The following is a 23,760-nucleotide window of genomic DNA, read 5'->3' as shown; positions in this document are numbered from 1 at the left end:
TAGAAACAACAATCAATTACAAGGTGCTGTGATCAAGCAGAGTTACTGTGACCTCCCCAAAAACAGCACGTCTTGAAGTGTTTTATTCCTCTTATACCACAGTGATTTGTCAACAATTACAATAACTTTTTAATTAAAGAATAATACATCATCCTTTTTATCCATTTATAGTAATGTTGTGGACTGACCACAAAACAAGTGGTAAACGAGTGGTAACAGCTTCACCAGCCTCTCTTTTTACCTCTTGCTTGAATTTTAAAAAAGCAACAACAAAAAAAAACCCTTATGTTACAGAATAATTGCAAAGCATAAACTCCTCTGTCCTGAAAATATTGCCATGTCTAAATACTTACAGTTACAGCTTTAGCTTAACCAGAGCTCTGACACTGGAGACTCAAATATTCCAAAAATTCTAAATATACATCACCCAAAAAACTTCAGCATATCAATGATTACACATGTTTATTAACATCTATAAGTTATCACTCCAGAAATGATAACCTTGCGGTCAGAACCACTGTCTGAACTGCTGTTATAGAAAATTAATCAACACCTTCTGACCAATCAGAATCAAGAATTGAACAGTGCTGTGGTATAAATAACTATTATTATCCTATAGTATCTTTATATTGCCTAGCATAATTGAGAACAGATGAAAATAGAGAATATGACAATAAAAGGCAAATTAGTGTGATAACATCCTCTTCATTATGTCTTTTCAGCAGTAAACAAACTAGCTGTTTAAGCTCCAGCCCATCTGATTTCTGGGTGGGAATCGATGCAGTTCAGTCTGCAATTTCAGTGACATCAATGATTAATGATGACATTAATGGCTCGCTCACCATGATGCCTGAAGGCAAAACAGAGCTGCAAATCTAACTATTGACCTTGTGGCCTGTTCTTGGGGATCGAGTGAGGGAAGGCAAGTGGAATATGTTTGACACGGGTAATAAGACTCATATGAGCTGCTGGACTAAATCGTTACTCAGTAATGTGAAAAGAGAAGAGCAGCAACTCATTAGGCAAGGCCCCATGGCATAGCTCTCTAATGACAGCTCTGAATTGACTTAGGCCGGTGAATTAAAGGATGAGACTGACGTGTGGACACAACTCCAGAGTACCAAATGCTTCTCTCATTACTTTCGATAACTTCCCTAGACACTATTCGGTTAAGATTCAGTCACCTTCTCATAAGTCCTATTATCTGTGTCAGGCATCATAATAACACAGTGATATCACAGAGAAATGGGCTCGTCAAAAACAATAGTGCAACTGCAGTCAGATGGGAAGCAGGCCACTTACTGTTGAGCTGAATACCAGCAAAACAAATAAGGTCATTGTTGATGTAAGGAGGCATAAATGGAATAACACACCAAGAATCTTGACTAATTCATGTTTATTGACATTGCAGAAGTCTGAGATACAACCTGGTCATAGATTTCCCAATGTGTCATAGTCATCTCTTTGACAGCGTAATGTCAGGCTACTTTGGAAAACCAGGACTGGTACTTAAGTCTTTACTGCAACACTTCACATTTAATTTTGTCTGAGTAAGTAGAGTCTAAGCAAAAACATACTGAGATATAGTAAGATATTGCAGAAGTTGAAGTGCAGAGTTAAAGCTCAGGACAGGAAGGAGTGCCTTTAAAACCATTCCCTATTTTCCAAACAGTGCCATCCATTGTGGATAAAATTTTCTTGTGTATTTCCCCACATATTAAACTTACTGCACTCCATATTATTATTATAACATAGATCATGGGTCATCACCTGGCACATCTTGGTCAGGATGTAGCATTCAGAGGATCAAACCAAGCACTCAAAATTACTGTAACAAATTGGATCAACATAAGAAATGGCTGTAGTTCAGCGTGTCCAACTGAATGATCAAAGCTTCTGTAGCAGATCCTCTGTTGCAGCCAATCATGCGCATTTATGTAAATTGTTTAGCTGAAGGCAGCTCTTTGAAAAAGGACAGTGTATAAACTGATTCATAGATTTTTTTTTTTTATTTCATGTACCCTCTCTGCTCTGGCTGATGATTAGTGAAGTGTGGCTTGTTAAAAAATAGTCGACAACAATAACAGAATGTTTAAATATGATTGCACCGCTTCCGTGAACACCTAACGAACCCCTAAAAAAAAAACTAAAAAAAAAAATTACTCTTGCACTTACACCTCTACTCTGCGCACTTTGATTCTTCTGGAACTCAATTAATGCATCTTGTATGGTAGCACTACTTGTATTGTTCTCTGTTTGATATATCGCTTTGCTTGTATTTTCTCATTTGTAAGTTGCTTTGGGTAAAAGTGTCTGCTAAATCAATAAATGTAAAATGTAAATGTAAATTCATAGTTAAATATATGTATATTCTTGGCTTCAAGTTCAAAACAGATGTTTTGGGGTTTTTTATTTTATTTTATTACAGTTTACTTACTATTGGCAGAAAAAAGGGGGGGGGGGGGGAAATAAATAATTAAATACCCACATATTTGTATTTATCAACTTATATATATATATATATATATATATATATATATATATATATATATATATATATGTCTACTGTCAGATTCTAGTAGTACTTTAAGTAAAGAAGTTAATATAAGCCAAGATTCATCATTCAAGAAGATCATATAAGACAGTTTTAATATTATATATAACACAAATACATGTCTGGTGGTCTGGCAAAACCCATCAGATGTCACTGTGGTTGAATACCAGCCAGATAAATGGGGGAAAATCAGGTTTTGTCCCAAATTGGGTAACATACTTTGACACCTTTAAGAAACAATAAACATATTACACCAAAATCACATGGACAAGTTTTTTTGTTTATTGTTTTAATCTTGCCTAGGCTATCTTCCTGCAAAGATCGTGTTGGTGAAGGAGACAGTTTAACAAATGCAGCAGTAAAAACAGTCTATCTGTCTAAAGACGTCTAAAACCTTTAATAACCTGTTGTATACTTATGTGGTGTATTGAAACAGTTATTATCCTAATCAACATTTCTCAGTTCACTTCTACCTATGTCTTGTTTAGATTTAAAAGTATTTAACTTGAACCCATTTCTTGAAAATAAACCAAAAACAGTGTTCTAAAACATTACTTTTTAAGGTTATTTGCAGTATATTACCTAACTACTGGAAAATATGTAGACTGGCCATTTCAACAAGCACATTTACCACATAGGTCACTGCGTAGGTGTATAATTACTGACTGTACAGACCACTATAAGACCACTGCTTACCAGAGATTATGTGATGGATCTTTCTCAGAACAGCAGTTCTGTGCTTTTAAATACCTCTGCTACTGCTGAGTTGAGAAACAGAAATATCCAGCCCACAGCAGTCCTGTGGTCCAAAACTTACCATTGATTAATGGTTAGAGGATGACTAAGAAATCATGCATGGAAAAACATGAGCTACAGTCTGTATCAGCACACCCTCAAGGGTCATTCAAGTTCTTCTTTCACTTAAAAGCCCATGGGAAATGCTATATTTAAAAAATAAATTGTTTCATCAGAGAGTGAATTAAGTTGTGTAAAGTCTTTCATAAAAAAGACTAGTCTCATTAATTTGCTTTGAATCTGAATTTATGACTCCAGATGGAGACATTATTTTGCTAATTGCCCTTTAATTCTTTAAAGCTTTAATGCACCAAGCCAGCAGTCTTTTCCCCCTGCTAATGGAATGACTGCTTTAGTCTCATAAGGCCTTTTTAGATGATTGTTTATTATGCCAGACTCTTTTAAAGGCAGATGCCTGCTGTATACCCCAGCCATTGTTCTAGTAAAGTCATCCTTTCAAATGTTTTGCAACTTCAGAAATACTAAATATGAAACTCAGCTTGAATTTAGCAACAAAAATGCATGCTAAGACTTCACAATGGCATGCTGACACAACAACATAGAAGTAAAAAAGAAATCAGAACTAAACACAGAACAGGTGAACACAATCTGGCAACAAACAAATGGCAGGACCCTGTCATTACATACTAGAACAGAAACCAAAATAAACAGGAGCACATGGCATTTGTTGCCATGCAAACCAGTATACTGACGGGAACTGTGATAATTACCAATTGGCCAGAACTATGGAAATAATCAGAAATTAATGTAATTTCAACGTTATAATATTTTACTTTTTGTACAACATTTAGAGATCAAAACATAAACTGCAATATGATTTAATATAAGCATATGCTAGCAAACACATGGTCTCATCACATCATCACATTTATATTTCTTATAGAGGACAAACAAAGAAGTTAGTTAGACTCTACGTCCTTACGTGATGAGATGTGCCTCTGTTAGCCATAGAAGTGTGTGTGGCCGGGGTGGGGGTGAGGGGGGGTTTGGGGGCGGGACGTAGCAGTTGTGCAGCCACGATACTTCATCAATAGAGACATTATCAAGAGAGAATAAAGGCTATGGTTGGATAAAGTCGCTCCTCCCAGGGGTCCTCACTTATTTTCCATTGTCTGTATTGAGGCATATAATTAGCTTGTCATACTTTGGAGTTAAATTCCATCAAATGTCACTTTTTAGCTTAGTTAACTGGACTACTGGGAAGTATAACATGGAACTGGGCAGCACAATGGAGGACATGTTCTACATTAACAAACTGGTAGCTCAAAATCTTTGTTTTACAGAAAATAACGACACCTCTCTCACTCAGAGATTTGACAAACAGTAATGATGTAAAGTCAAGAAGGAAGGAAGAAGGAAACTGCTAAAATTGCTCCCAGTGTCACGAGACGCACATTTAAACAGAGAGATAATAATAAAGAGTGGACCCGGCGGTTCCTTCAATTCATTTAAAATTACTCAGATACTACAGATGTTCCAAATAATATAAATGACAGCTGAGTGACTTCAGCCATAGCTGCAGTCAGCCTCCTTCTTCGTGCTTGGCTCATTATGAATGCACCAACACCCTCTCGCCTCATTACACATGCACCAACACCTGTTTCCAATTAATTATCCCATGGCAAGCTGAGTATAAATAACACACTCCATTCTTGCATACTAAAATCTGCACTCATGTTTGTCTCCAACACCTATAGTTCTCGGGAACCTCCTGCCTTGCACCCTGGTGAGCATTTATTCCTGAAGGGTTCTTTGGGTAGTTAAGGTTTCTCCTTTCCTAAAAAATCATATATTTTAAATGATACCCTCTCAGATAAGAGAGCCCTCTATTTGAGGTTCTACAGAGAACCTTTAAGGAGGTTAAAGAACCTTTGAGTTCTATTACCATGCCAAAGTTTATTATTTTCTTATAACAACATTAATGAAGTGTTTTATTCCTCTTATACCAGAGAAGTTTGCAATCGATTATAATAATTTATTTATTAATTAATGACGTCATTCATTTTATCAATTTATAGTTACATTTAAGGTGGAACATCCATGAAATAAGTTAATTCTTGTTATCATTTGTTATAGCAGCTATAAGCAGTCATTGCTTCAACAGCCTCTCTTTTTTATTATTTCTTTGAAGTTAATAAGACAAAAAAAAAAAGAAACAGCTTGTCATGTCAATGAGAAGTTCATTCATAGACACCTTCACAGTTTGGTGTCCATCACTTGGTTTGTTTGCTCTCTAGCTTCAACTCTGCTTGTGTTTAATGAGAGACAGTCTTATTTCTTTTAGGGAAGCAAAGTATTTACTGGATATATTTTTCGATTTTTTGGGATCCACTGGTGACAGACCGATGGGTAACAAAGAAGATTGCTGTCAGGAGTCCAGTGTGGAAATAAGGGAACTTAAAAATGCTTGGTTTCAAACCTTTAATCAATCTTTTTTTTAAACACATTTCTTATGACTGTGAGTGAATTGGGTAGAGTCAGAATTAACTCAGAGACACACCTTCTAGTTATAGGAAAGGTCAGATCATATCATCTTTGGTCAACCCAACCTCAAGTGTATATAAATCTTTTCTTTCTGGTATTACCTTCTCAAACACATATATTTTATTAAAAATCAGTATGTATCCAATGCGCAAATGGAATATGTCTGTATCTTTTTGTTTCTTGCTATGTTTTGGTGTGGTGTTTATTTGGTTGCTGAGCAGAGAACCATGCACAGCAGGGTCTGTCATCCATGGGGTAATGTGAAAAGGTCAGACAGGTTAAGGGTTTCATTAAGCATGCAGAGTGGATGTTAAATACTCCTGCTGGTGAATAATAAACAAAGGTCAAGGATGGATTTAATTGTCAACTCTGTTTGCAGTTGGATTATTTTAATCCTTTGGAGATGCTGTGAGTCCACATTCTGTAAAACAAGAAAAATATTTGATATTTGCCAGGGTGCTATCTATTTCAAATAATTGATGAATGAATAATGACTTCACTATTTTTTTTGTAGCTTGAATTAGCCAAAATGTACAGATATCAAAGGCTGAACATGGAGACAGCACATAGGAGGCTATAATCAATAAATAAAATAATCAACACATTCACCAGCTCTATTTAGTGCCACCAATCTGAATGAATAATACTATATCACTAATGATAAGTAATTATGCTATCCCTATTTCACACACTACACTGTCTTTAGGATACAGATTATACCTGTTTAGTTGTGTATCCCAAAGTATTTACAATTAAACATTAGGATATCAAGGGCACACAGTGGCTTAGTGGTCAGTACGTTCACCTCACACCTTCAGGGTTAGGGGTTTGATTCCCACCGCTAACCTGTGTGTGTGGAGTTTACATGTTCTCCCCATGCTTCGGGGGTTTCCTCCGGGTACTCCGGTTTCCTCCCCCAGTCCAAAGACATGCATGGTAGGCTGATTGGCATGTCCAAAGTGTCCGTAGTTTATGAATGGGTGTGTGAGTGTGCATGTGATTGTGCCCTGTGATGGATTGGCACCCCGTCCAGTGTCTTTTCAACTTTTCTTTTATTCTAATAGTGTTGCTTCGATAAATAAAAAGGATTGCTGATGAATATTTGGTATTGCTCATGTAATGAGTCCAACTGATTTATGACCTAATAAAATAGCACTCCATGCATGATCCATCATTCAACATGTGAGTCCAAGGTGCAAAGACAGGGATTTCTCTTAACAGCTAGAAAAGGTAGGACTTTTACTCACATTTTGCTTCGCATCTTATAAATAATTTAAGGCTACACAATGTATTCCTTAATAGTTATTGCAACATTAGGCTCTAAAAATGCTGGAATGGGGCTGCTGAGTGATGCAGCAGTTTAATTGTCAAGAAATCACAATTCCAAATGTTGATGATGCAATGCCTGTCTGTGGCCGAGAGTCTGAAAGCATAAGTGGTCCTGATCTTTGGGTGAGAAGGACAGCATTTCCTTTCAGAACAGTAAATCTTTAAGCTCATGTACAGTAGGGGAAATAAGTATTGGATGTGTCAACATTTTTTTCAGTAAATATATTTCCAATGAGGCTATTCACATGAAATTTTCACCAGACATCAGTATTAACTCAAGAAATCCAGAAATATAAAGAATTCACAACAATACGTAGTGGAGAAGCCTTTGTTTGGCAGCTTCAAGACGCTTCCTGTATGAAGAAATTAATCGGCTGCAGTATTTAGGTGTGATTTTGGCCCATTCTTTTAAACATATTGTCTTTCAATCTTGTTCAATTGGATTCAAGTCAGGTGACAGGTGTTAGAATGTCCCAGTCAGTCACCTGACTTGAATCCAATTGAACAAGTTACTTAGCATATTCCTGCAAGAGAGTTCATCTGTCCTATGATGCCCTTCTCATGAGTCAGAGGAAGCAGATGATGGTCTTTACCCACCAAGGTGAGACCTATCTAGTGGACAGGAATTAGCTGTGGCTAAATTGGGGGGAAATTGCGGGAAATTCAATCAGCTGTGCTCTTTGGATGGGAGAGATGACATTACTATCTCCCCTGTCAATCACTAACCAATCATGTGTATCTCTGAGCTCTTGTATGTAAAAGAGGACAGTTAGTGCATTCCTCTGAGTGTTCAGCTGCCCTGTTACCTACCAAGCGCAGCATTTCAAAAAGATTGAAGCACGTGTTAGACTTCACCCTCCCAGATTGGTAGCATGTGGCTTGTGAGTGGGAATTGGCTAAAATGTCTGAATTCCAAGGCCTCATCATAGATTGCAGCTTCACAAGGCATCGGTGTCATTTGAACCATGCCTGCTCTCTGGAGCTCTCAGACACTCCTGAGTGCAGACGATTCTCGTTTTGGTAATGGCACAGGCGAGCACACCATGATCATGTGATCTCTCTCCTTCTCTCTCTCCTTCTCTCTCTCTCTCTCTCTCTCTCTCTCTCGCTCAACTCTATATCTGAAGCATGAAAAAAGCCTTGTGAAGAAGTGCATTTTAAATAAAAGATCAAGATAATATTAGCACAAAGAATAATAGCAAAAGATTCAGGGGATTGATGGAAAATTTCAGGGGCTTAAGCCCCCCAAATTCCCCCCTCAATTCTCAATTCTGTTTGGTCAGAAGACGATAAATTTTCTAGCAGGTCTGGCAGCAGTTCCAGCTACACATCACAGGTTTATACTAATGCGCTTGTTCTAATGCATTATTGTTCCTATAGTAACAACATACACAGGGACTTGTACAGTGGACACTTCACATGAATGGATTTTAAAAAACATGTGTAATTGTTAATATGGTGAAGATTTCTGTAAGGAGATTTATTACAGAAATGTTCAACATTTATGGAAAGAGCCTCCAATTGTCTGTGCTTTGTAACAGTCAGAGGTTAAGCTGTAACTTTTTTCTGAAATGAAAGGATGTTGCACTCTGTGGTTTCTTGGTAACATTACAAATTGCTGTTTTTGTCTTATTAATTACAAGAGAAAGAAAAAAGAGAGGATGTGAGGGAATGAACAACAGTTTATATCTGCTATAACGTAAGTGATAACAAGAATTACCTTTTTTATGGTGTTCCACAACATTAAATGTTACAGGGTGTCCCAAAAGTCTCCATACATAGGGGATTATGTCAGTGGATGTTCATGGACAATATATATAATATATAGGAATATAAGATATATAATGTAAGAGGAATAAAACACACAATACTCTTTACAAACAATATATGACATATTGTATATTGTAGGAGTGAGATATCCTAAAATATGACATGGGACAGATGTTTCAATGTACTCCAAAAGAGTTAAAATTGGTACCAAAGCTGCAGTTGGACACAGCCATTAGTGGCTTACTGAGGGCACTCAGTGTTGGGGGAAAATGACTAAAATGAAACCTACCATAAAAAATGCCTAGAAAAATATTTACTCAGCTATAGACCAAAGAGACTGAACTTCCCTTTAAGCTAATGGTAACTTTTTCCCATGGAAAAAAAAACACAGACCCACACACACACACACACACACACACACACACGCTCTCTCTCTCTCTCTCTCTCTCTTTGTGAGGAGCATGGCTGCAATTAAATTTATCCGCTCAATTTGATTAACTCCTCTGTTTGTTTGGAAGGTTAGGGAGCAAAGGCACTTAATGAGTGCATAATATCCATTTTTTTCATCTGATGTTCCACAGGTCTAACATTGTCCACTCTGGTCTGATATTTTAGTTTCAGACACAAATGCATGCAAATTCATCTATTTGACCTTTTAAAACTTTTTCCATGCTTTTCTTGAGCCAAGATGGCAGCAGAGCCTCACATCTTTTTGTACATTTATGCCTCAAACTACAACCTGGTCTTTAGTGATGTCACATAGACTTACTGATGCAGTTTATGACACAGTGTGACTTCCTGTCCTCTATAAACTTGAACAAAGCTTCATCATGTATATGAACAGTGAAATGTCATGGGGTGGCCATCTTGGAAAGTGGAAAGTATTTTTTCCTTGCAATCTGATATCATTCTCATCCATTTCCTGCATTCATGTCATATGGGAAAAAACACTGATGGCAACCTCCAAGAGGGAATACCAAGTCAGAATTTTATGAGCTTTCTGACAGCCCTGATGAAACAAGTTCCTGTATATGCAGTCGTTCCCTCACCAGCCTCTCTTATTCTCTCTTGAATTTAATAAGACAAAAACAAATGCAGATTGTCATGTTAACATTAAACTGCAAAGCCCTCTGTCCTGAAGTCTCTCACATGTCGTAAAACCTAAAGTACCTCTGACTGTGACGAAGTGCTGACACTGGAGACTCCTTCCCTAAATGTTAAACAAACATCTGCTTAGAGAAAACTTCACAATATCAAAAATTATGTGTCTTAGAATGGGTGCATAAATATAAACCTTGAAGTCGACAATACTATCAGAGCTGCTGTTATAGAAAATTCTACATTCCTTCTGACCAATCAGAATCAAGAATTCAACAGTGCTGTATAAAATGTGAATTCTTCAGTAATTACAGTAAAACTAATAGGAAGGTTGGGTAGTTCTGAGAGTGAGAAATGTCTGCAACACATAATCTAAAAGAGATGTAAAGTAATGTATTTAAGAGCAGCAAAGAGGAAACAGATAAATAGGAAATGGATAAATGTATGGGAGATGACAAGACAAGATTTTTCAGGAGGGAGGCAAGTGGAAAGTGTGAGTCATGTTGGCTACTGAGTGGAGGAGATTATTATATTGTTATTATATGGTGGTTGAGGTTGAGTCAACTGGTCAAGAGCAAGAGTGTCCGAGAGAGAGAAAAGCTGTCTCACCAAAAGCAGCCAAATGTAGGCCAACTGGACTGACCACAAATGGCGTTTGCCTAAAGTGTTGCCGTGTATCCATGGCAACTATACACTTCCAGCAACCTCGGAGCAACCGCAACGTTCCAGATAAGATGTGATTAAAAGTTCTGCTGACATTTCCTTCGCTTACTGTAACATCCCACAAAACATACCACTATACACATTAAGGCAAGATGAGAACCACTGCTTCGGCTAAATATTTTAGTGAAAATAACCCTGCCCTGATCCATTTGTATCCAAGATGTGTTTTATGATGTGTAATACTCTATAGTTACCTAAATGGAGCTGATGCACTACAAATACGTCTGCACGTCTGAAAAACTGCAATTACACTGTCTGCACCTTTCACTTCTGGGCTGCTGCCACTGCCAAATAATATGACAAGTGAAATGTATACTGGTGTCTTCTTCTTCTTCTTCTTACGTTTTCTTTTTTCTTTATTTTCTCCTCAAATGTCTTCTCTTTGGTTTCTTTGTTTTTCTTTGTCATCTTTGTGTTCCTCTTCCTTTTCCTTTTCTCCTTTGTTTTCTTCTTCTTTTTCTTCTTTGTTGTTGTTGAAATTGGACTTGTACCATATCAATTTCAGTAAAAGCATGTATTGTTCATATAGATTTATTGTGTTATATGTGTGTTTATGATGTTAGAATGTTGCATACTATGTTCTACAAACAACAAATAGTGTTAAAAAAATTAAGCATCATGTAGACAGTCTGCAATCAGGTTAACAGAATATATTTTACCTCCCAGAACATGAGTGTTTGCCTGTGGTGCACAATGAACCCAGAAGGGGGTGGTGTTGGATATTTATTGGCTCTTTAGTGTCAATCTATGTGCAGCTGTAAAGCACACTGTACTGGGACACATGTCAGGGGACTTGATTATTAAAATCTGGATAAGAACGTTCATGTGCTGTCGTGTGCGTGAAATATGAAAATAATCGTTCCTGACCTAAATGCTTCATATGAACATCCCATTAGGTCACAATTACACAATTACAAAAACTTTTTTTTTTTAAATATCTGTCACATCTGACTTATACAAGTGACAACTGTAGGAATGACAATAATAAAGTACATAGTTAGGGACTAAAAATATCATTTTAAATTAGAACTCTTTTTTCATTACAAATTATATTATCAGTACTAACTAAATTGAAAAGCAGAATTTTATAAATATTTATATGAATTTCAGAATGTCTGCACATTTGGTACATTCCCCTCGAGTACATTCCACTCGAACTGGCATGGACTCCACAAGTTTGTGTAAAATCTGACAATTTGTATTCAATCAAATCCATTGGAGTGTCATCTTTGTTTTCATTTGATCAAAGGTAACTGTATATATGTTACAGTTTAAAATGTAAAAAAAAAAAAAAAAAAATCCCAGATTTTCACTGTTCTCAGAATTTTGGACCCCACTGTATATACATAAACCACCAAAGAAAGAAAAATGGTCCATTACTGTCCATATGCCTGGATTTTGTCATAAACACAAAAAACACAGCAAACAACCAAATCACAGATTTTTTCACAATGGGGGGGTGAAGGGGGGTAAAGATTATTTGCTAACACATGCAATAGGCAGATTTTCTGATGAGAATGTAAACAAGTATATGCATCATTCTTCGCATGGCTGGGAAGATGCTAAATATATCTGAAATATTATTATGCAAGTACCATATGCTTCTGTGTTTTTGTGACTTGTGGGAAAATTGACTACTCACTAAATCAGTAATATACTAGCACAAAATGTTAACACATGACAACCTAATTTAACACACTAAATTTACCAAATGAAAAAGAGTTTTAAAAAATTAAAATTTGCATTAATAAATATGGGTAACACAATGTTTCATTTAAAAATAGTTGTGTCTTCAAAAACATCATAAAGACATTTAAATATGGAACTCAATATGGAAAATGCACAGCACTGCACAAAAAAAAAACACTTGGAATGAACAATTATGCCAAATAAATGCAAACAAGAATGCCAGTACATCTCTCATGTTTGTTCTCCTCTGTTTCCTGGACTATATTGTACTTGTGCCACCAGGGGGCTCTGATATGAATGGTGCCAGTCCCCCATTAGGGCCAGCGAGGGTATAATAGAGGGATTTCTGCGGGGGCACGAGTAAGGGGTCTGAATCCATGAGGGCCAAAACCGGGAGCCAGACGAGCCAAGCTGGGTCTTTTCACCCTTTTACTTACTAAAACAAGAGGCATGTTGGAGAGTCCGGCTGTGCAGGACGTCAGTGTCAATGCTGTCTTCATCACCCTCAGAACCTAAAGAGGCCAGCCAAGGAAGTTTTACAAGTTTTCCTGGGGTAACCAGCAGCACGCAGGACCATACAGTGGACAAATGCCAAGTATAGAGATTGTGTGTGTCCAACATGGCTGAAAGAGTTTGGCTGTGTGCTGAGACAGAAATAGTACCTATATTCAAATGTTTGTTTAGTTTGTGTGTGTTTTCCAGGAAATCTCATTTGTGTAACAATGACATTCCAGCACTTTTTGAATGAGGCTTCTGTCCCAAAGAGGTCCAGGCAAAAGTTCCCAAAAGCCATGGCAACTGCTGGCCCCCAAAGCCTCAATGTTGTCCACGTTCTGTATTATGATCTTCGCAACTACATTATTAGTCTTCTGAGAAAAAAATAATACTAATTATAACAACCTGGATTTGAGATCATAATTGCTTTGAAATCAAGCCTAATGAAATGAAATGTGACGTTAAATTAATACTATAGTTTTATATATATTCGTATTATCACTGTAATAGCGCTAATTAATTATCAGGATGCTACCTGGTATCAAGTGTAATAAGTAAGGACATGATAGGGAGTGATGTTATAGGAAAATAATCAAAGACAAGGTGGTAAGATCAAGTTAATTATTTTCCTATAACACCACATGTACGGGGGTATATGATTTTTTTAAAGTTCATTTTATACCCCAACAATGTACTAATGATTGCAAATAAAATTTTTAAAGAATGGCACATCATGCTTTTTGCAGGTAAGTTCCTGTTATTACTTATAGCAGCTGTAAACAGTCGTTCCCTCACCAGTGTTACGCTACGGCCAGCAGAGGGCACTGTGGCTCGGCTCCTGACGAGTCACATGACATTGTTTTGGTTCGTTCGCTTCCTGCTGAACATTTATTGAAGTGACTTTAATTTGCCACAGGTGTTTATGTTTTGAGGTGATTATGTTTGGTATTTAAATGCCTTGGTTACTGAGCACGTCGCTCAGTATTATTGGTTGTATTATTTGTGGCGGTCGTTTCCATGGCTTGAATGATCTCATTGTAGACCACGTTTCTCGTTTGCCGACGAAGACCGCGTTTACTTTGGTTTTGAGTTTAGTGTTTAATAAAGACTTTGATCTGCACCTGCATCCGCCTCCAGTCTACGATACGTTACAACCAGCCTCTCCTTTTCTCTCTTGAAGTTAATAGGACAAAAGAATCGTAGCTTGTCATGTTATCGAGAAACAACCAAGTGCAAAACTCCTCTGTCCTGAAGACTTTCCAGGAATAGCTTCACCTCAGATTGTAAGGCTGACACTGGAGTCTCCTTCCATGTTAAATGAACATCACCTCAGAGGAAACTTAACCATTTCATTGATTACACACAGTGTATAATCCAATTACATGGAGTGTCCACCACACAAGTCCCTGTGTAAGTTGTTACTATTGAACAACAGCATATTAGAATAAGCACATTAATATAAACCTGTGATTTTTCCTTTTAGCCGGAAATACTATCAGAGCTGCTGTTGAAAATGAATCAAGACCTTCTGACTAACCAACAATGCTGTGGTACAAAAGTATCAAATAAAATTATAATAAAAAAGCTATGACAAGTTGGAATTAAGGGACCACACATCATACCTCTCCACCACGTCCTCCCCGTTCCAGCAGGTGTATTCATCTAGCACCATCTCACTGTCACATAGCACCTCTGGCAACATGGAGAAGAAGGACTTGTACCTCTGAATGTGACTCATAAACTCCCTGAGAAGGTGATGTACTTCATTACAACATGGACAGCAGGAATGGAATTATGTAAGACAAAATAGTTTAATATATAAAATATAATCAACTGTTATAATGTATGGTCATATACTTTTCTTTGAAGACACGCACAGACACACACACACACACACACACATACACACAGACACATTCTGGTAAATGTACTGTCAAATTAAGAGCTTGACACTTACTTAGAGATCTTCTTCAGACTTCTGGGCTTGTCATGTTTGGAAGGTTTTAGAGGCAAGGATCTACAAATGGTAAAGAGGTCAGAATGTGAGCAATAAATTTCACACAGCAAGAGGGAATATAAATCAGGGGTGTCAAACTCATTTGTGGTTGCGGGCAACATTAGTTAAAATCTCAGTATAAACAGGCTGCACCAATACATCCAATAACTGTTGAAGTTAGCCTCTGAATGGGAATTGTACAAGCTTTCTTACAGTCCTGATTTCTCTAACCAAACAAGAAAGTGATGCAATTGCCAACATAAAGATGCCATGCGTACAAGAAGATAAAGTCCAAACATAGGAATTTTAGTTTCTATTTCGACTTATAATGAATTACATTTGATTTGCAACACCCACTTCAGCTCTGATGAGATGTGCTCACATATTTACTGTGAACACAGATATATGCTAAAGCTAGCTAAAAATGTACAAAATAGTAGTGAATGCTAGACATCTGGTTTGCAAGGCTACATAAATATGATTTGTTAGAATGTACAATTTATACAAAGTTGTGGAGGTACCTGATAAACTGACTACTTAGTGTATACAGAGCTACGTCACAATCGTTTGAAATATGTCAAAGTAAAGGCTAGAAGTCAGATGAATAGATGTTTTATAATGGCATGTAAGCAAAGTCAGCTTCTCACCTTTTCCTCAGTGTAACATGGCTGTCTCGATGATCATCAGAATTGTTCTGTACTGTAGGGCTCAAGGATGGGATGGAGGAGACTGACTCTACAGTCGAACTCTGGTCTAAGACTGCAGGACTCTGGTGTGTTGGACCTTCTTGAGTGGACGAGGCAGACTCAGTGAGAGGACCACACACCTTTTCCACCTGAGAGTCAGAGACATGAACAGTTCATTAAGCATCAACTGCTGTTTAGTAATATCAATGTCACATCCTCACACAGTCCCTTTTCCACTTTCCAATACTAGTTCCTCAGGTCTTCTTTGGTTAATTTAGTTAGTTTTGGTTATTTCTTGAAGAACCTTCTGGAAGATAGAAAGGGTTCTACAAAATCTTACAGGGTTCACGTTGACTAGCCACAATTTACAGCGCCCATGACAGCAAAGTGTTTAAAGTAAAGAAAATAAAACTTTGGGGGTATGCTAATATAGGAAAATAATCCATGGCAGAGTGGTGTAATACATCCCAACACGAATTGGAGTTACTGTTACCACCCCAAAGAATTGTTTTATTCCTCTTGTACCACAGCAACTTGCCATTAATTATATATTTTTATTAATTATGTTGTGGGGTAGCATATAATGATAAAAAATAAAACTTACTTTTTACATGAAAACAAAAATAACTTGCTTTTATCAGTGAAAACCACTTACATTTTACTTTTTATTTCTTTTACAAATATACAAGTACATTTAAAAATAGCACCTTTTTTACTTTCACTTGAGTACATACTTCTACTTTTAATTGAGTAATATTTTGAAACATTATCTGTATTTACACTTATGTATAATTTCTCAGTACATTTTACCCCCCCTGACCTAAGTCCATGAGTGTAGCACATGTGAGTGTGTATGTGCATTGCTCATACTCAGAAGGGTCATATTCCTCCTGAGTGCTTTATTTATTTGAGGATTACCTAAACTCCCACACACCCTTCACTACGGCCCCTCACTTGTCTTACTGCATTTTGGGAAGGGGTTTGTCCAGCCAGCTGAAGTTGCCTTTGTCCACAGGTGGATTTGCATGCAGGACAGAGAAGCGAGGCAAAGCAGACAACACCCAAACAACTCGCACTGCACCAATACCCAGGCTCAAGATCACGCCTGATATATTCCACACTTAGACACAGCATTTTCTCTGCCTGGTACTGGTAGATATAAAGCCAGATTCACTTTATACCATCATACATCTTTTAGTTACTATCATATATGCAGTTCTTATAAATTATACCATACTTTTTCCTGGTTTGATGGCAGATCTTTGTTATTTTCTTAGCCTAAAGCATGCCTATAATGTAGAATGCATCAAGAAGTTAAATATAATTTTAAACAAGTGACCCAAATATAAATTAATTAAATGTAATTCTCTATCCTGGGAACACTGGATATGAGGCAGGAATACACAATGGATGGGATGCAAGTCCATTGTAAATGCTATACACACAGTTGGGAGTAGCCAATCCACCTGCTGGCGTGTTCTTAGGAGGTAGGAGGAAACTCACTGAATGTAATCACAATCATACAGTAAATACTGGTTTAAGCTTTACTATTTTTATGACAAACAATATAATTTTTAGTTTAGGAATGTTTTACAGAAAGTTTTTGATTTATAATCATATAAATGTTTTAGATTAAAAGCAAGATCAGCACAACATAACCCCCTTCCAGATATAGACATAAAAACAACTGTGTAGTAGTATAATGGTAAGCTAGTAATATTTAGCAAATTAAAATGAGAGTGAGTTTGCTATTTCCATGTCTTTCAGAAGAAAAATATTCAAAAGCTCTTCTGTGCTGTAGAAGCTAGTAAGCAGGTGTGGTATAAATCACTGAGAAGTTGATGAGTTGCCTTGTTGATATTGACAAATCATACAAATTTCTTTTAAAAGGACATATAAAACCTCATCCCTCTATACTGCAGCCAACACTACAGTGACCTCATTCTTCCTCTTGCCCCTTCCCACAATGCAATCCAGACTTTGGGTAACGTGAACTCAAAGTTATCCCAGCTACGCAGCATCAGTGAGCGAGCAAAACCCAATCCAGAAAGCCTGGAGGGAGGCGTGAATGCACAGCACACAGGGACTTTCAGTTAGAGGGAGCCGAGAGGGCCAAAGGGTCTGAGGGGGTATCGGTAATAATATCTTTCATTCTGATGGGCAGGTCTGCATTCCATTCAGGCGAGCTTGTGAGTATGAGCCTCAAACTTAATCCACCTTCACACACACATACACGCATGCAGCTGTCAGCACCAGCGTAGCTGCTCAAAGCCAGGATTTTACACACTGCTAATCCTTTCACAAATATAGATATGCAATATAGCAAATATATCAAGTGGTGCTGCTCGATATTGGCAAAAATTATATATGATAATCATGATTATTTTAGTTGGTCCACAGTCATATTAACATATGAATATTATACTTTAAATGCTAAATATAATCTCAGTAATACTCAAATTAAGTAAATAAATAAAATTGCCTAATGTAGTATGCAACTATATGCATGGTTAAATAAATGAATGGGAGCTTGTTATTTAATGTATAAATAAAAAATAATGAGTCAATAAAAAATAATATCTAATATTAACTAAGCATACCAATTTTTAAATGTTAAAAGTGATAATCATGATTAAAATATTAGTAATTGTGCAGCCATGCAACTAGCTATCTATCCATCTTACTATCTGTCTAGTCATTTGTCAAGCATCTATCTATTGTCGTTTCTGCCCATCCATCCAACCACCTATCCATCCATCTACATAGCTCTCTACCCATCTGTCTACATGGCCATCCGTTTGTTCATCCATACAGTCATCTGTTGATCTCATTGTCTATCCATACGTCTATTTGTCTGTCTATCCATCTGCCTATCCATCCATCCATCCATCCATCTGCCGATCTATCTTGTTCTCTATTAACCCATCTATCTAATTGACTAATGACAATATGTACAGCAGGACACACAGAAAGTAGAATCAGTGTGACTCACAATGGCGCTGAGATGTGGTCCATTCAGCTGGGCACTCAGAATGGCATCGTTGATCCTCTCACGAATACCGAGAAGAGTTAGCTCCAGCTCATGCCCTCCAGCCAGTGCTGCACTTGTGCCCTCCAGAAGAGCTATGTAGCGGCTCCATGGCCCTTGCAGCTCTGACAGTCCTGCCAGGCAACCCCTCATCACATTCAGGCAGAGCCCCTGGCATGGCCGGATCAGTGTGAGCCCCTTGCAATGTGAGCAGAACTGCATCCTGACTATTGCCTTTCCACAATCTTTTGCCATGCCTGCTGATTCTGAGGCGTTCAGGACATCAACGCCCACCGTTAGCGCCTGCATGAGTGATCGACCGACCCCTAATACCCGTGCCAGACCATGTCCCAGTGCCTGCGGGTGAGGGCCGAATGGGTTGAGGTCTTGCCGTGTGGCACGGAGGCATTCTGCACCCTCTGCTGACCAGATGGAGGATGCCAGCCCTGGGTTCACCAGGTGTCGATAGACCAGTGGGAATAGCTCATCAAAAAAGTGTCGCACAGACCGGACGACAGAGACGTCATCGTTGCCACGCAGGTAGAGGGCGAGGTCAGAGAAGAGGGTGGAGACTAAAGGATGGGACTCAGCGGCGATTGGTTCGTAGGCAAGGTCGAGGAGTGAGAGAGTGTGGTTGAGTGTGAAAGACAGCAGGGAATGGAAGGTGTCTGAGAGAGAGGTGGAGAGAATACTGTCAGCACTGTAAACATGATACACAATAAAATAATGTAAGATAATACAGTTTAGTGTTTTTTCCTTCTGTAACAAATCTGCTTTAAACAGGGGGGTTGGTAATCTACACTACATAGCCAAAAGTATGTGGGCACCTGACCATCACACTCATATGTGGGTCTTCCCCAAACTGTTGCCACAAAGTTGGAAGCACACATTTGTCTAGAATGTCTTTGTATGCTGTAGCTTTAAGATTTCCCTTCACTGGAATTAAAGGGTCTAGTGCAAACCCATTCCAGCAAGGTCCATAAAGATATGGTTAGCCAATGTTGGTGTGGAGGAAACGTGGCCTGCATAGAGCCCTGACCTCAACCCCACTGAACACCTTCAGGATGAACTGGAATGCCTACTGTGCACCAAGAATCCTCACCCAACATCAGTGCCCAACCTCATTTGTGGCTGCATGGACAGAAATTCCCACAGCCACATTCCAAGATCTATTGGAAAGCCATCCCAAAACAGTGGAGGCTGTTATAACAAATCTATCTATCACTGTGTATTCTATCTATCCATCAATCCAACTTTCATCTATTTATCCGTCCATGTGTATCCATGTGTCTGTCTATGTATTTGTGTATCCTCTGTATCTTTGTGTCCTGTATGTGTACCCATTCATCCATCCATCTGAATCATCTGTCCATCCATCATTTATTTGTCTGTCCTTGTGTTTATTCATCTATGAATCCATCTTGTCCAATCCATTTGACCTGTTTTTCTATCCATCTGTCTATCCCATCTGTCAGTTCATACATTCATCCTTCTATATTCATCCAATCATCCCTCCTTCCATCTGTCTATCCATTTGACTTGTCTGTCTTTTCATATACTTATGCAATATATGCAATAAATATTTATGCATATATTTATATATTTATCCATAGGTATCCACATTTATCTTGTATGAATGTACCATCCATCCATCCTTGCATTATTCTATCCATCCAATCATCTGTGAATCCACCTGTCTCTCTATCCATTTGTCTGTATGTTTGTCCTTCCATCCACCTGTCTGTCCTGACTTTAAGTCCATCCATCCATCCATCCATCCATCTAGCCACCCATTATTCCATCCATCAGTCCATCCAATCTACTGTCTATCTATCTTTTCAACATATATCCATCGATATATGCATCTGTATATGCTATCTGCATGTCTGTCCATCCATCCATCCATCAATCCAGTTGGATATATAAATGGACAGAGAAATGGACAGATAAACAGTAAATCCATCTATCCATCCATCTATCCTAATCCTGTATGTACATTCATCCATCCATCAGTCTATCCATATATTCATTCATCATTCCATCCATCCATCCAAACATCCAGCCATTGATGAAAGGTTGTTTGGTGCCAAATAGTTCCAAAATAGCCAAAAATGTGATCTCCATCTCCTGTGATATTACACATCTCTTTCCTTTATGTCTAATCCTATTTTCCACTTGCTTAATTATACCTGTCAGACGTTAATCCATACACGTTTTTAGGGTGGCTGTTTTTGGGCTAAAGTTCTGACAGGAGGAATTTGATTATGTTTTACACAACCATTTTTAGCTGTCAGCGGACATTGTCTGAGTTGACTCTGGAGGCTCTTTAAAGCTGAGAGTAAATCCGCATGTTTTGCCTTTTCTCTTTTATCACTGACTCCATGCAATATATACTGATTCCACCACCAGATATTGGAGCACTTCAAAACCAGTCATTTCAGTGAAATAATTCTAGCTTGTTTCCATGTGAGCAATGTGCACTGTTGGCACACATGAATTATCTAATCAATAAAATTAATGTTCTCTGCTATAAATGGCATAAACAAAGGGTGCAGTTTTGAAAGATATAATAGGGTGAATAAGTTGAAATGTCGTCATCTGCTATTCCTATTATTCCTAAGAGTGACCATGGTAAGATTATGAGATTATTAACCTTTAAACTTTTCTTGCTTATAATATATATTTCGTGGCTCTGTTGCAGGTGAAAAACTGTACAAAACTGTACAAACCATACAAAGGTCATTAAAGATTGTTCACATTGTAAAGCTTATACAAGGAGATTGAGACATAAAAGCTCTCGCATTGCTACTTTACTTTTGCAAGGCTACAAACTCTGAACACCATACATATTGATTTGGGAAAAACTGTTTACATTTCATTTTTTGCCCAACCGCTCCTTAGGCTAGATACTATAGGAATACATAAAAAAATGTATATTTATTTCACTGTGAAGACCATCTTAACAGAAAGGCTTTTACAGAAAGTTTTGTTGGAATATCATTTCTGTTCATTCTCTTATGAGCTGTTAAAAATCTAACATAAATCCAACAATAATCAACCTTTTAAGGAAATTCTTCTTTAATATTCCTTTAATTAGTAATAGTAAGGAACATGTCCAATTTCGTGAATACAGGTCTCATGTTTTGGTTCTGAATGAGTGTGTGTAGGGGGAAAAAAGATCAATACTCATAAACAGACTTCAAAAATCTCTGAGTTAGAATACTGTTAGTCTGTTAGACAAATGGATGAACAGACAACAGGATGGATAGACAGATACTGTAGCTGGAGGGACAAATGGGTAGATGGATAGAAAAATTGTGGAATTGAAGAAATTGAGGAATTAAATTATTTATTAATTTTGACTAAATTACTAATTAACTAGTAGATATTTATTTCTAGAAGTACATGAACCTGCTGGCAAACACAGTGATTTGTTTATGACAGTCAGTTGTTTCTTCTATGTTGGGAGGTGTATTGTCTGGACATTATTATGAAGTCCAGACAAATAAAGAGATCAGAATTTATTTAGACATATTACAATCTGTTACACATTTAATACACAATATTGATCTTGTATAAAAAATATTGCTGCTGCCATTGCATTCCATATATAAGGAGACTGAGGACAGTATCACTGTGTGCATCTTTCTCTGAAAATGCAATCCCAGAAATGCTGACTGAAGCAAACTATTTGTCTGATACAATATCTCAATATTATTGTGAACCATGATTTTTATAACCAAAAAATATAGAAATAGGAATAAGAAGAACATGATTATCGTGTTGTGAAAACTAACATCATACATGAAAACACTTGGAGATATTTGAGATGAAGATATTTTGACATGCCGGGACTTTGTCATAGTGGCATGCGGGATGAGGTCAGAATGTCACACAGGTCACAGAAGCTAAACAAGAGGTAAGCTGATTAACCTCTGACACGTAAGGCCACTAGGAAATGAAGTTAAAACTCATTTAATGTGCTAGTAATCAGGTCATGTCCAGTCATTGGAATATATTTATTTGTCAGGAAACATCTCAAGTTGTACTTGGTCCAAGATTTAATTTAGACCAGTCAGTAGGTAGCATACAGTATTTTTTATTTTTAGTGCCTATTGGGTTGCTGAGGATAGATGTGGCTTGCTAAATGGGGTGAGAATAAAATGGTATGTGGCAGAAGGGATACTGCATATTGAAGTAGAATCGTTTCAACACCAAGACTTCGGATAAAACTCAAACTTTTCCACACTTTTTTGTGCAGTTTGTGGGAATCATAGTCAAAAAATAGCGGCAAAAATTTTAGAGGGATATTTTGGATTTTAAAATGACCAGTGGGGGTTATTCTGGAGCGATTCAATACCATGAGGTAACTGGTTATTTCCATTTAGATCTGCACTTTATTGTTCAGTTGGAGACATTATTACTCTGCAAACATTTACCAAATTGTCAAATTCGTAGTGTAAAGTCTATGAATACAGCACATGGTGTGTGATTTGAGATGCATCCATTCTTAGTATAATCTAGTGGTGGGACTCTTTAGGCCCCCTATGACTATGACTAGGCAATTTTGATTATAGGTGTCATGATGAGATTATAAAATGATTCTCAATGCATCTTGATTGATCACAGGTTTTGTTTTTTGTTTTTTACCATTTGACTAGTTTTTACTTTTAAAACATAATGTAAAATGCTCTAGCACAACTCCAGGGTGTACATCATTGAGCGAAAGCTCAGTTTTTCAACAAGAATCTTGCAAAGAATCTTGCAGTTGACCTGGTAATTCACTTTTCACTGTTCTCAATGATATGAAAGCTTTGCCACTTGTTGCTCATGGAACAGCAGAAAAATCTTTTTACTCCAACTATGGATGTAAATGTGTGTTCTGATTTTGCATTTTCATGTGATTTTTGTTGCATTCCCAAAATATTTTATCTTGGTGAGACAGAGCTTGCACACAGCATGTCTCATGTCCTGTTCTTTTTATCCTTCAGTTACAAAATATTGCTTTCAGAGTTAGTTTTGCTAATTTCTAACATACACATAGTGCACACACAAGTCTACACTGTTACATTTCACCGTGCAATTGGTTTAG

At 37.5% G+C, this 23,760-nt stretch overlaps 1 protein-coding gene across 4 annotated transcripts in view; it reads right to left on the bottom strand.

Annotated features, from left to right (window-relative positions):
- gpc5b (glypican 5b) overlaps positions 1-23,760 on the bottom strand; it is a 64,941-nt gene that overhangs the window by 32,092 nt on the left and 9,089 nt on the right. For 3 of the 4 annotated variants that reach the window (XM_053634520.1, XM_053634521.1, XM_053634519.1), the window contains 4 exons: positions 18,633-19,336; positions 15,602-15,789; positions 14,916-14,975; positions 14,581-14,703 (listed from right to left, as the gene is read on the bottom strand). In XM_053634520.1, coding sequence (XP_053490495.1) covers positions 14,581-14,703; positions 14,916-14,975; positions 15,602-15,789; positions 18,633-19,336 — 1,075 coding nt within the window. Of the gene's footprint in view, positions 1-6,163; positions 6,276-14,580; positions 14,704-14,915; positions 14,976-15,601; positions 15,790-18,632; positions 19,337-23,760 lie in introns of those variants that run through there. The other variant, XM_053634523.1, reaches the window with a different exon arrangement.

This window comes from Ictalurus furcatus, chromosome 10 (genome assembly GCF_023375685.1).
Source record: "Ictalurus furcatus strain D&B chromosome 10, Billie_1.0, whole genome shotgun sequence".
Classification (NCBI taxonomy): domain Eukaryota; kingdom Metazoa; phylum Chordata; class Actinopteri; order Siluriformes; family Ictaluridae; genus Ictalurus; species Ictalurus furcatus.
The sequence above is the reverse complement of the archived record's forward strand: the minus strand, read 5'-3'. Positions and strand labels throughout refer to the sequence as shown.